The sequence below is a fragment of the Oncorhynchus masou genome, chromosome 18 (assembly GCF_036934945.1).
Source record: "Oncorhynchus masou masou isolate Uvic2021 chromosome 18, UVic_Omas_1.1, whole genome shotgun sequence".
Lineage (NCBI taxonomy): Eukaryota > Metazoa > Chordata > Actinopteri > Salmoniformes > Salmonidae > Oncorhynchus > Oncorhynchus masou.
The window spans coordinates 63,629,329-63,642,638 of NC_088229.1; the positions used below are offsets into that span (position 1 = coordinate 63,629,329).

Consider the following 13,310-nt stretch of genomic DNA (forward strand, 5'->3'; position numbering starts at 1 on the left):
AGGTAAGGGGAATTTATGTGTTTTGGAGGTGAAAGTAAAAATGGTTATCAACACATCACACCAGGGTAAGCCTACAGAAACACAGCCCTTATTTTAAGTCTTTCATAAATCCCATATGGGAAAAATGAATGGTGGAAAACAATTGGAACTATTTCCCTGTTTGACTGCTAGGTTTTATGCGTATTATGACACCTCCACTGTGGGGCTGTATACCACATCAGGAAGAACGCCGCCCTCTAGGGGTCTTGGGCTATGGTCTTCCCTATTTTGAGCTCATTCGTGCATATCACGTTATTCAAGATGGTCACCGCCTTTCAACGTGTGTTGCATTATGGGGATAAAAATTGTCTGACTTGCATGACGACTGCATGAACTTTACAGAAATGATGTGATCAAAGATCAGCAAGTTTTGACTGCAGTCGACTTCAAGTTTCTGCAGTTGCTCTTCACCAACTTCCGCCTGCAGCCTTGCTTTGCATTGTCGGAGGCTCTATTGTTAATCAGTCGTTAGGGAGTTTTTGTTTGACCCAATCGAATGTCACCAAAGACATGACTGAAACAGGCACCTACGTAATTCATACAGTTAAAAGCCTATGTACAAATGAATGGAATATTTGAGTCTCTCTCCCAGGAGTTGATTGTACAATGAACACACGTATGATTTCAGTTCATGAGTGTGTGATATGCAGGTTAGAGACATTTTTAATTAGACATTATAAAGAACAACTTGTATGAACAATGGCAATATTGCCATGTTGACCTAAGCCTTGCTGTTGGAAAACGACATTAGTGTCCAACTTTCGCCTGTCGCAGATGCACCTCCCCCGACTTTCATCTACAGTTGTTTGCTTTCACCTTACCACTCAAACAATCCCAGTGGCTTTCATTTTACACTGAGCAAAAATACAAACGCAACATGTAAACATGAGCTGAAATAAAAGATTCCAGAAATGTTTAATTCTGCACAAAAATATATTTTCTGTCAAATTTTGTGCACAAATGTGTTTACATCCCTGTTTGTGAGCTTTTCTCCTTTGCCAAGAGAATCCATCCACCTGACAGGTGTGACATATCAAGAAGCTGAATAAACAGCATGATCATTACATAGGTGCATCTTGTGCTGGGGCCAATAAAAGGCACTCAAAAATGTGCAGTTTTGTCACACAACACAATGCCACAGATTTATAAAGCCATTTTTACATCAGACGATGTCACAAAGTGCTATACAGAAACCCAGCCTAAAACCCCAAACAGCAAGCAATGCAGATGTAGAAGCACTCTGTCATTTCGTTCTGTGAGCTTGTGTGGCCTACCACTTCAAGGCTGAGCTGTTGTTGCTCCTAGACGTTTACACTTTACAATAACAGCACTTACAGATATCTCAAGTTTTGAGGGAGAGCTCTGACAACACCAGAGCTGTTGTCAGAAAATTGAATGTTAATTTCTCTACCATGTTGTATTAGAGAATTTGGCAGTATGTCCAAACCAGCCTCACAACTGCAGACCACATGTATGGCGTTGTGTGGGTGAGCAGTTTGCGGATGTCAAAATTTTGAACAGAGTGCCCCATGGTGGTGGTGGGGTTATGGTATGGGTAGGCATTAGCTATGGACAATGAACACAATTGCATTTTATCGGTGGCAATTTGAATGCACAAAAATACCATGATGAGATCCTGAGGCACATTGTGAGGCCATTTTTTTAAGGTATCTGTGACCAACTGAGGTATATCTGTTTATTTTTTATATTTTTTATTTCATCTTTATTTAACCAGGTAGGCTAGTTGAGAACAAGTTCTCATTTACAACTGCAACCTGGCCAAGATAAAGCATAGCAGTGTGAACAGACAGCAACACAGAGTTACACATGGAGTAAACAATTAACAAGTCAATAACACAGATTTATTTTTATTTTTAAAGAGTCTATATACAGTGTGCAAAAGGCATGAGGAGGTAGGTGAATAATTACAATTTAGCAGATTAACACTGGAGTGATAAATGATCAGATGGTCATGTGCAGGTAGAGATACTGGTGTGCAAAAGAGCAGAAAAGTAAATAAATAAAAACAGTATGGGGGTGAGGTAGGTAAATTGGGTGGGCTATTTACCGATGGACTATGTACAGCTGCAGCGATCTGTTAGCTGATCAGATAGCAGATGTTTAAAGTTGGTGAGGGAGATAAAAGTCTCCAACTTCAACGATTTTTGCAATTTGTTCCAGTCACAGGCAGCAGAGAACTGGAAGGAAAGGCAGCCAAAGGAGGTGTTGGCTTTAGGGATGATCAGTGAGATACACCTGCTGGAGCGCGTGCTATGGGTGGGTGTTGCCATCGTGACCAGTGAACTGAGAGCTTCTGGTCAGCGGGGTGGTGGCACCGGGATCCTCATCTCTCCCAAGTGGTCATTCTCTCTCTCTCCCCTTACCCATCTATCTATCGCCTCCTTTGAATTCCATGCTGTCACAGTTACCAGCCCTTTCAAGCTTAACATTCTTATCATTTATCGCCCTCCAGGTTCCCTCGGAGAGTTCATCAATGAGCTTGACGCCTTGATAAGCTCCTTTCCTGAGGACGGCTCACCTCTCACAGTCCTGGGCGACTTTAACCTCCCCACGTCTACCTTTGACTCATTCCTCTCTGCCTCCTTCTTTCCACTCCTCTCCTCTTTTGACCTCACCCTCTCACCTTCCCCCTACTCACAAGGCAGGCAATACGCTCGACCTCATCTTTACTAGATGCTGTTCTTCCACTAACCTCACTGCAACTCCCCTCCAAGTCTCCGACCACTACCTTGTATCCTTTTCCCTCTCGCTCTCATCCAACACTTCCCACACTGCCCCTACTCGGATGGTATCGCGCCGTCCCAACCTTCGCTCTCTCTCCCCCGCTACTCTTTCCTCTTCCATCCTTTCATCTCTTCCCTCTGCTCATACCTTCTCCAACCTTTCTCCTGACTCTGCCTCCTCAACCCTCCTCTCTTCCCTTTCTGCATCCTTTGACTCTCTATGTCCCCTATCCTCCAGGCCGGCTCGGTCCTCCCCTCCCGCTCCGTGGCTCGATGACTCATTGCGAGCTCACAGAACAGAGCTCCGGGCAGCCGAGCGGAAATGGAGGAAAACTCGCCTCCCTGCGGACCTGGCATCCTTTCACTCCCTCCTCTCTACATTTTCCTCCTCTGTCTCTGCTGCTAAAGCCACTTTCTACCACTCTAAATTCCAAGCATCTGCCTCTAACCCTAGGAAGCTCTTTGCCACCTTCTCCTCCCTCCTGAATCCTCCTCCCCCTCCCCCCCCTCCTCCCTCTCTGCAGATGACTTCGTCAACCATTTTGAAAAGAAGGTCGACGACATCCGATCCTCGTTTGCTAAGTCAAACGACACCGCTGGTTCTGCTCACACTGCCCTACCCTGTGCTCTGACCTCTTTCTCCCCTCTCTCTCCAGATGAAATCTCGCTTCTTGTGACGGCCGGCCGCCCAACAACCTGCCCGCTCGACCCTATCCCCTCCTCTCTCCTCCAGACCATTTCCGGGGACCTTCTCCCTTACCTCACCTCGCTCATCAACTCATCCCTGACCGCTGGCTACGTCCCTTCCGTCTTCAAGAGAGCGAGAGTTGCACCCCTTCTGAAGAAACCTACACTCGATCCCTCCGATGTCAACAACTACAGACCAGTATCCCTTCTTTCTTTTCTCTCCAAAACTCTTGAACGTGCCGTCCTTGGCCAGCTCTCCCGCTATCTCTCTCAGAATGACCTTCTTGATCCAAATCAGTCAGGTTTCAAGACTAGCCATTCAACTGAGACTGCTCTTCTCTGCATCACGGAGGCGCTCCGCACTGCTAAAGCTAACTCTCTCTCCTCTGCTCTCATCCTTCTAGACCTATCGGCTGCCTTCGATACTGTGAACCATCAGATCCTGCTCTCCACCCTCTCCGAGTTGGGCATCTCCGGCGCGGCCCACGCTTGGATTGCGTCCTACCTGACAGGTCGCTCCTACCAGGTGGCGTGGCGAGAATCTGTCTCCTCGCCACGCGCTCTCACCACTGGTGTCCCCCAGGGCTCTGTTCTAGGCCCTCTCCTATTCTCGCTATACACCAAGTCACTTGGCTCTGTCATAACCTCACATGGTCTCTCCTATCATTGCTATGCAGACGACACACAATTAATCTTCTCCTTTCCCCCTTCTGATGACCAGGTGGCGAATCGCATCTCTGCATGTCTGGCAGACATATCAGTGTGGATGACGGATCACCACCTCAAGCTGAACCTCGGCAAGACGGAGCTGCTCTTCCTCCCGGGGAAGGACTGCCCGTTCCATGATCTCGCCATCACGGTTGACAACTCCATTGTGTCCTCCTCCCAGAGCGCTAAGAACCTTGGCGTGATCCTGGACAACACCCTGTCGTTCTCAACCAACATCATGGCGGTGGCCCGTTCCTGTAGGTTCATGCTCTACAACATCCGCAGAGTACGACCCTGCCTCACACAGGAAGCGGCGCAGGTCCTAATCCAGGCACTTGTCATCTCCCGTCTGGATTACTGCAACTCGCTGCTGGCTGGGCTCCCTGCCTGTGCCATTAAACCCCTACAACTCATCCAGAACGCCGCAGCCCGTCTGGTGTTCAACCTTCCCAAGTTCTCTCACGTCACCCCGCTCCTCCGCTCTCTCCACTGGCTTCCAGTTGAAGCTCGCATCCGCTACAAGACCATGGTGCTTGCCTACGGAGCTGTGAGGGGAACGGCACCGCAGTACCTCCAGGCTCTGATCAGGCCCTACACCCAAGCAAGGGCACTGCGTTCATCCACCTCTGGCCTGCTCGCCTCCCTACCATTGAGGAAGTACAGTTCCCGCTCAGCCCAGTCAAAACTGTTCGCTGCTCTGGTGGAACAAACTCCCTCACGACGCCAGGACAGCGGAGTCAATCACCACCTTCCGGAGACACCTGAAACCCCACCTCTTCAAGGAATACCTAGGATAGGATAAGTAATCCTTCTCACCACCCCCCCCCCCCCCTTAATGATTTAGATGCACTATTGTAAAGTGGCTGTTCCACTGGATGTCAGAAGGTGAATTCACCAATTTGTAAGTCGCTCTGGATAAGAGCGTCTGCTAAATGACTTAAATGTAAATGTAAATAAGGCGGAGCTTTACCTAGCATGGACTTGTAGATGACCTGGAGCCAGTGGGTCTGGCGACGAATAAGTAGCGATGGCCAGCCGACTAAAGCATACAGGTCGCAGTGATGGGTGGTATAAGGTGCTTTAGTAACAAAGTGGATGGCACTGTGATAAACTGCATCCAGACTGTATTCCCAGTCATGTGAAATCCATAGATTTAGGCCTAATTTATTTATTTCAATTTACTGACTTCCTCTAATGAACTTTAACTCTGTAAAATCAATGAAATTGTTGCATGTTGAGTTTGGGCCAATTTTGGCAATTGATAGGGTCTTCAACTTTTGTTTTTCTTGGCTAATTGTTCCTTTGGGATATTGGACAGCACCTAGTCAAATGTACAATATAAATGCAATTTTATTGATTGATTTATTATTCATTTCAGCACACAATTTGCCTTCAGTTTGCACATTTATTTACATTCCAGGAGCTTCAACCACTGAATGAGCGATATATGAACCGCTTCGACACCCCCCAAAGAGGACGCCTCTCACCAACAGTCCAATGAAATGCGAAGGTGTTTGGTCTTGTCGGCTTTTGAACCAATCACAACGAAGAATACTGCTTCGCAGCGCTCGTTCACTGTCACATCCAAATATGTAGCTTCCTGATTGGACCATAGTGTTCTAGCGGCTAGGTGACAGTGCGGTTGGAAGCGAAAGGGAGGGGGAACCCGAATGCAAGCCTTCGGTGTAACACAAGAGGAGACAATTGAGTTTGAGATAGCTTCAAAAAGGGGATATATCAGACGTAAAACCAACATTATCAAAATAACTTTGTTACACAAAAAACACAGGACTTTGTGTGGTTGTTGACTGTCCTCTAGCTTTCATTACTACAGGCAATTTAGCCTTGTTTATATTGTAAGGGAGGCCCAATCTGCTGCGGGAAGCGGACGCCTTCGGAGTGTTGTTGAGTGGTTCGGTCTTTTCGCGCACCTAGTAAGTGAGGCTGTTGTATGGTTGTATTCACTTACGTTTTATGAAATATACAGTGATTTTCAAACTACTTTAAACCTTCAAATCAATGTGAAAAGTGGATGTTCGTCAATCATGTTTCGTCTGTTGATACTAACCTGATAGCTAACTAGCCAAGTAGCTATTTCGTTACTATACTTAGCTAGCTAAATTGTTTTTTTCCTCACTTTCTAGCCACCACGATAATGTGATAACTAAATTATGTTAGTGTTAGCCAACTATTATTATATTAATGAACAACGCACAGGACGTTTAACTTTTTGCAGATGGCGTTGGCGTTATTTAGCTAACGGTAGCTAGCCAGCGCACTATCACACGACGTTAATGGCTAAGTTGGTTAGCTAGCTAACGTCGCAACTAGCTAGCTCGCCATATGGGTCTGTTTTGGTATCAACACTAAATTACTACTACAACTCCCTAGGTCAATATCATGATATTATCGAGGCTAGTTAGATAACGTTAACTTTGCTTCTATGTACTGCTGCTAGACACCCTATATGTTCTTCAATAACGTCAGCTGATTGATTTAGCTAGCTAACTGTATAGTGGCTAAGCTAACTGTGGTGTATTGTTGCTAACGTTAGCTAGTTGTACACACATTGCGTTAGCCACATCCAGAGCAGTTGATGCTGCATTAAAGTCTAATCGGAACGAGGAAACTGCGACTTGTTAACTGGTTGTAGTCATACACGTGCTGCGTTCAACGATTCGGAAAGTCGGACATTTCCGAGTTTTCTAGTTCCGGTTAGTATGCTAACGCGGCAGTAGTCTCAGTTTACTCAAGCTGATAATAAAGATCCCACTAACGCAAGGGTTCCCTAACTTTTACTGCACAACTGCATATTTAAACTAGAAAATGCAGCATACCTCACTTGGAAACATTTGATTCCCTAGTTAAAGCTGTGTTATGATTCACACAATTTTTGGTCCGGCAGGCTGTCTCAACACAATGACATGAAGTGTAAGGGGTCCTTAGTTGACACAAAGGTTGTATTCTATGCCCATTTGAAGATGAATGAGACAATTGGAAGCTGGGGATGATTAGGTGGACAGATTGGGAATTTAGCCAGGACACTGGGGTTAACACCCCTACTCTTACCATAAGTGCCATGGGCACTTTAGTGACCACAGGCAGGACACCTGTTTAACGTCCCGTCTGAAAGAGGGCACCCTACATAGGGCAATGTCCCCAATCACTGCCTTGGAGTATGAGGATATTTGTTTTAGACAAGAGGAAAGAGTGCTCCCTTCTAGCCCTCCATTACAGTAAAAGTACATTTCAACCACAATATTGTTATTGCGTAGATGAGAAATGGCCTATGATGATGGCAACTAATGCATTTTATATTTTGTGTCCGTCCCAGAGAATATGAAACAGATGCCACAATGACATCGAGATTTGGTAAAACCTACAGCCGTAAGGGCGGCGATGGATCATCATCATCCAAGTTTGATGAGGTCCTGTCCAACAAGAGAGCAACGCTCAGCACCAAATGGGGCGAGACGACATACAAGGCCAAGGTCAGCTCCAAGCGCCCGGGCCAGAGGAGTGAGGTGGCAGAGCAGCCCAAGAGGCCCAAACTCTCAGATGAGATCTCTGAGGACCCCTTTGGCTTTGACAGCGATGATGAGTCCAAGACGGTCACCTCTCGCTTCCCACACGCCAAGGCCTCCCCAGCCAAGCCGGCATCAGCAGAGCCGCCTCAGGCAGGGAGGCCAGGCTTCTGCCTGGAGTCCAGGAGCAGCCAGCAGAGCAGCCTTGTTCCCAGTAAAGCTACCTCTAGCATGGGTAGTGACAGAAGCCAATTGAGGGTCACAGAGGACACAGCCAGGTTCTTCAACACCACCACCACAACAGGTAGGAGGAGCCTCGTGTTGCAAAGTATGACTACTAATCCAATGTAGAATCAAATATTGGGCCAGAAGACCTTTGCTTCCAGGGGGTGTAAGGGATAAATGGCTTGCAATGTGGCGGACTCATTTGTTAAGATCAAATGTTGTGTGCCGTGTCAGCCAACTTTGGTTATAATTATTGAAACAGTTATTTCCTGTCATTGATTTCATGCACATTTATTTTTAAGGTAGTTATAGGACTGAGTACCAAATATTTTGATGGTCTTTAGTGATCCAATATTAGTAATCCAATATAGTAAAAGATTTGTAAAGAATAAATTAGTTGTGCTAGTGAGTCTACAAAAGGAAAATGCTAAATTAAGTTAGGATGCACTTGCAATTCGTCTTGTTAATTTAGGACCATATGATGTCATCCAGCCATTTGATTTAGACAGCAGATTGGTAGCTGACCTTAGGATTCAGACAAGTAGTCATTTAAATTGAACAGCAATTTAACTCTTTACAATCATCGTTGTAAGCTTTTGACTTTGGGAAAACTTTGATAGCCCAAATCTTGGAACAGAAAAACATCTAATCTGGCAGTGTGTTTTTGGAGCAGGCTTCAACAGGCTGCCAGGAGTGAGTTTAGCTTACCCTCTGGACTGGAATAATGGGCACCAACTGTCAGCCTAGCAGGTGGCTCTTGTGGATTACACCCAAAGCACTCGCTGGGGAGAAGCAAACCCATCAAAATTTACAGTCTGCATTATGTTGATGCTCTTCTCTAATATGAAACCGGTCCACTTGACGGGTACAGCCTCGTTTTAGGAGGCCATCTCCTCTATGGCAGGTGGTTCTGATTGTATTCCGCATTGCTAAGCAGACACGCTGAATGTTATTTACTGCCAGAGGCAGCAACTTATTGCTCTAGTTACGGGCCCGTTTCAATGCAATGCTGCCTGCTGTTGTGTGCCCTTGTCCACTGCAAAAACACTATCACATCATTTGTCACTCCTCCATATGGCTGTATGCCCTCTGTGACTCTGTCATTCAAATCAGTGGCCCTGGAAGTTGTCTAGGCTTTGAGTCACTTAGAGAATGGGCTTGTTTGACACATTTCTGTAGGCATTGAAGTTGCAGGCTCAGGTATGGAACAATAGCCACAAGCATATCCTTTGTGATGCAAGTTAGCGCTAGTCACATGATGAGTAAAAGTTCTGTCAGTCTGAAAACTGAACTGAAAGTATTACTCATTGGCACATTTTGCAACAGCACTGCCACATTCCTACACAAACCCAGGATATCCTCCAAGGCCCAGTGTTCACTTGTCCACCCATAGAAACTCTCTACTTGTTTGTCTTGCGGAGAAATCAATATGAGCAGATCCGGGGTTAAAGGAAACTTCACAGCTGGGACTTGCGATCAGACTGATGTTAATACTTATTGAACCTCGTTTAAGGATTCATCAAGCAAAGCATTCCGGCCCTTTTCTTATGTGGCTAATTATTGAAAAGCTTAGTTGGATCTAGAAAACTTTTTAACTCAGAGGTGCTCAGTCTTTAGCGACAATGGCGTGATTGTCTTTGCATTCAGAGTGTGTCCAGACAGCGATCCCTCAAGTACCAATTGCATAATAAACCAGGCCTGTTACGGCTCTGATTGAAATCTAATCAGGCATTTTCTCAGTCCGATGATTTTTTTTAGTGCAAAAGATTCTAAAAATAAAACTTTCCCATTAAAAAAATATTTAGATTTACAGAGGTGGAAGGGTAATTCAAAACAACCTGTTCATCAAATGTCTTGGCATGCTCAGCAAAAACCACACCACCCTGAATTAATGACAGAACCCAAGTTATTTTGAAGTAAAATGTAGATGTAGGATGTCTACTTACTATCTTTCTTGTGATAGGATATTTCTCATTGATATGCCAAGCTCAGTTAAAGGGGTACTTGGAGCTCAGTTAAAGAGGTACTTGGGATTTTGGCAATGCCATTTATCTACTTCCCCAGAGTCAGATTAACTCATGGATAATTGCGCTAGGACTAAGAAGTTGCTAACTAGCGCAATTGCTAACTATCGTTAGCGCAATGGCTGGAATTAACCTCTAGCGTCGAGCAATCCCGTATCCGGGAGCGTAATCATAGCCTCAAGCTCATTAGCACAACGCAACGTTAACTATTCATGAAAATCGCAAATGAAATAAATATATTGGCTCACAAGCTTAGCCTTTTGTTAACAACACTGTCATCTCAGATTTTCAAAATATGCTTTTCAACCATAGCTACACAAGCATTTGTGTAAGAGTATTGATAGCTAGCATAGCATTAAGCCTAGCATTCAGCAGGCAACATTTTCACAAAAACAAGAAAAGCATTCAAATAAAATCATTTACCTTTGATGAACTTCGGATGTTTTCAATGAGGAGACTCTCAGTTAGATAGCAAATGTTCGGTTTTTCCCAAAAGATTATTTGTGTAGGAGAAATCGCTCCGTTTTGTTAATCACGTTTGGCTAAGAAAAAACCCCGAAAATTCAGTCATTACAACGCCAAACTTTTTTCCAAATTAACTCCATAATATCAACAGAAACATGGCAAACTTTGTTTAGAATCAATCCTCAAGGTGTTTTTCACATATCTATTCGATGATAAATCATTCGTGGCAGTTGCCTTTCTCCTCTGAACCAAATGGAAAAGTGGACGCAGCTGGAGATTGCGCAATAATTTTGACGTAGGACACCAAGCGTACACCTGGTAAATGTAGTCTCTTATGGTCAATCTTCCAATGATATGCCTACAAATACGTCACAATGCTGTGCTGCAGACACCTTGGGGAAACGACAGAAAGTGTAGGCTCATTCCTGGCGCATTCACAGCCATATAAGGAGACATTGGAACACAGCGCATTCAAAATCTGGGGCATTTCCTGTGAAATTCCATCTTGGTTTTGCCTGTAGCATTAGTTCTGGGGCACTCACAGACCACAGATCTTTGCAGTTTTGGAAGCGTCAGTGTTTTCTTTCCAAAGCTGTCAATTATATGCATAGTCGAGCATCTTTTCGTGACAAAATAGCTTGTTTAAAACGGGAACGTTTTTTAATCCAAAAATTAAAAGAGCGCCCCCTATATCGAAGAAGTTAATTGTATTAACACTAGTTAGCATTGGCTCGTGAAAATACCTCTAACTTTCTTCATACTGGACACTGTGGTATCCACATTTTCGTCTGAATCTGGGGAAGTAGATATATGGCCTCATTGTCAAAGTATCTCTTTTCAGGATTTTTTTTTGTCAGACAGCTTTTCAATTTTGTTTGCATGTGGTGCACATATGTAATGTCGTACGCAATTTTTGAGGACTACTTTTGCCTCGTGGGTGCTACTTTCAGAACTACTGGCTAAAAAGTATACAGAAGTGCAGGAGAATGAATCTCTTCAATTCCATGGACATTTTGGACTGAGGTGTCAGCTCTTGTCAGTGATGAACCGTCTATCTTCTGTGACTGATTTTGGAATTCCGAGCCTTGGAAGGATTAGTTTGGGACTTGTCAAAAATTATCCTAGGGAGGAGACTAAGGCAAGGATCATCAGCCAGATTCAGCCGCGGGCCGCCAGTTGGGGAACCTAGTCCTAAGGTATATTCTGTGCACTATTACCCTAGTCCTATAGCCTAGCGAGCCTAAACATTCCTTAGGGAGGGGTATATACCAGAATCTGAATGCAAGTGGTATGTAGCAACCTATTGGAACTCAACTGCCAGTATAGTTGTTTAGCAAGCCATTATTGTCCCACCCAGTAGGTTTTAAAATGCATGTAAATAATTACAAGAGCCAGTGTAGTCAATGTCCACACTGTCATCACGTGTAGGCTAACCCAGTCTCCTGATGTTGTGGTGACTTAGACCAACAGAGTTGGAGACATTTTCTGACTCAGCATTTTTTCAGCGTTGTGCCAAAAGCTTTACCAGGGTGTGCTGGTCCTCTCACAGCCCTAGCACTTAGTTAACACTCTCTCATACATGGTTGAAACCACCTTCCAATGTAACAATGGCACCGATGTCGTAGTGTGGCAGGCGTCAAGATAGCTTGAATTTATCTGCTGTATGCTACAACTGTCAGAGACATTAACTGCTTAATGCTTGAAACAGCAATATGTAACTTTTGGGCAACTTGACCAAATTCACATAAAAAAAATGTGAGTTATCGATCAGTCATTCTCATTGGTAGCAAGTTTTAAAAGCGGTAGATCTGTTCTACAGTGCATTAGGACAGTATTCACATTTTGTTACAGCTGTATTCTCAAATGGATTAAATAATTTTCTTATCAATCTACACACAATAACCCATAATGATTACGCAAAAACAGGTTTCTAGACCTTTTTCTGAATGTATTAAAAAAAACGGATACCTTATTTACATAACTATTCAGAGACTCATAATTGAGCTCAGTTGCATCCTGTTTCCATTGATCATCCTTGATGTTTCTACAACTTGATTGAAGTTCACCTATGGTAAATTCAATAGATTGGATATGCTTTGGAAAGGCATGCCTGGTTATATAAGGTCCCACAGTTGACAGTGCATGTCAGAGCAAAAACCAAGTCATGAGGTCGAAGGAATTGTGTGTAGAGCTCCGAGACAGGATTGTGTCAAGGCACTGATCTGAGGAGGGTACCAAAACCTTTCTGCAGCATTGAAGGTCCCCAAATACACAGTGGCCTCCATTTTTTTAAATGGAAGAAGTTTGGAACCACCAAGACTTTACCTTGAGCTGGCTGCCTGGCCAAACTGAGCAATCGGGGGAGAAGGGTCTTGGTCGGGGAGGTGACCAAGAACCCGATGGTCACTCTGACAGAGCTCCAGAGTTTCTCTGTGGAGATGCAAGGACCTTCCAGAAGGACAACCATCTGTGCAGCATTCCACCAACCAGGCCTTTATGGTAGAGTGGCCAGACAGAAGCCACTCCTTAGTAAAAGGCACATGACAGCCCTGATTGGAGTTTGCCAAAAGGCACCAAAATCCAATAAAATCACATTCTATTGGTCACATGCACATGGTGAGCAGATGTTATTGTGAGTTTAGCAAAATGCTTGTGCTTCTAGTTCCGACAGTAATATTTAACAAGTAATCTAACAATTCCACAACAACTACCTAATAAAGGGGTGGAGTAAGTATATGTACATATATAAATACCCAATCTGGCCCTCAAACCATCAGTCACCTAATAATCCCCAGTTTACAGTTGGCTCATTCATCTCCCTCCTCTCCCCTGTAACTATTCCCCAGGTCGTTGCTGCAAATGAGAACGTGTTCTCAGTCAACTTTCCTGGTAAA

The 13,310-nt window shown here is 44.4% G+C and overlaps 1 protein-coding gene across 1 annotated transcript in view; it reads left to right on the top strand.

The window, feature by feature from the left end:
* Positions 1-5,813: 5,813 nt before the first annotated feature.
* LOC135505104 (wings apart-like protein homolog) overlaps positions 5,814-13,310 on the top strand; it is a 49,839-nt gene continuing 42,342 nt past the window's right edge. The window contains exons 1-2 of the mRNA XM_064924196.1: positions 5,814-6,112; positions 7,513-8,006. Coding sequence (XP_064780268.1) covers positions 7,535-8,006 — 472 coding nt within the window. The 5' untranslated portion in view covers positions 5,814-6,112; positions 7,513-7,534. The remainder of the gene's footprint in view (positions 6,113-7,512; positions 8,007-13,310) is intronic.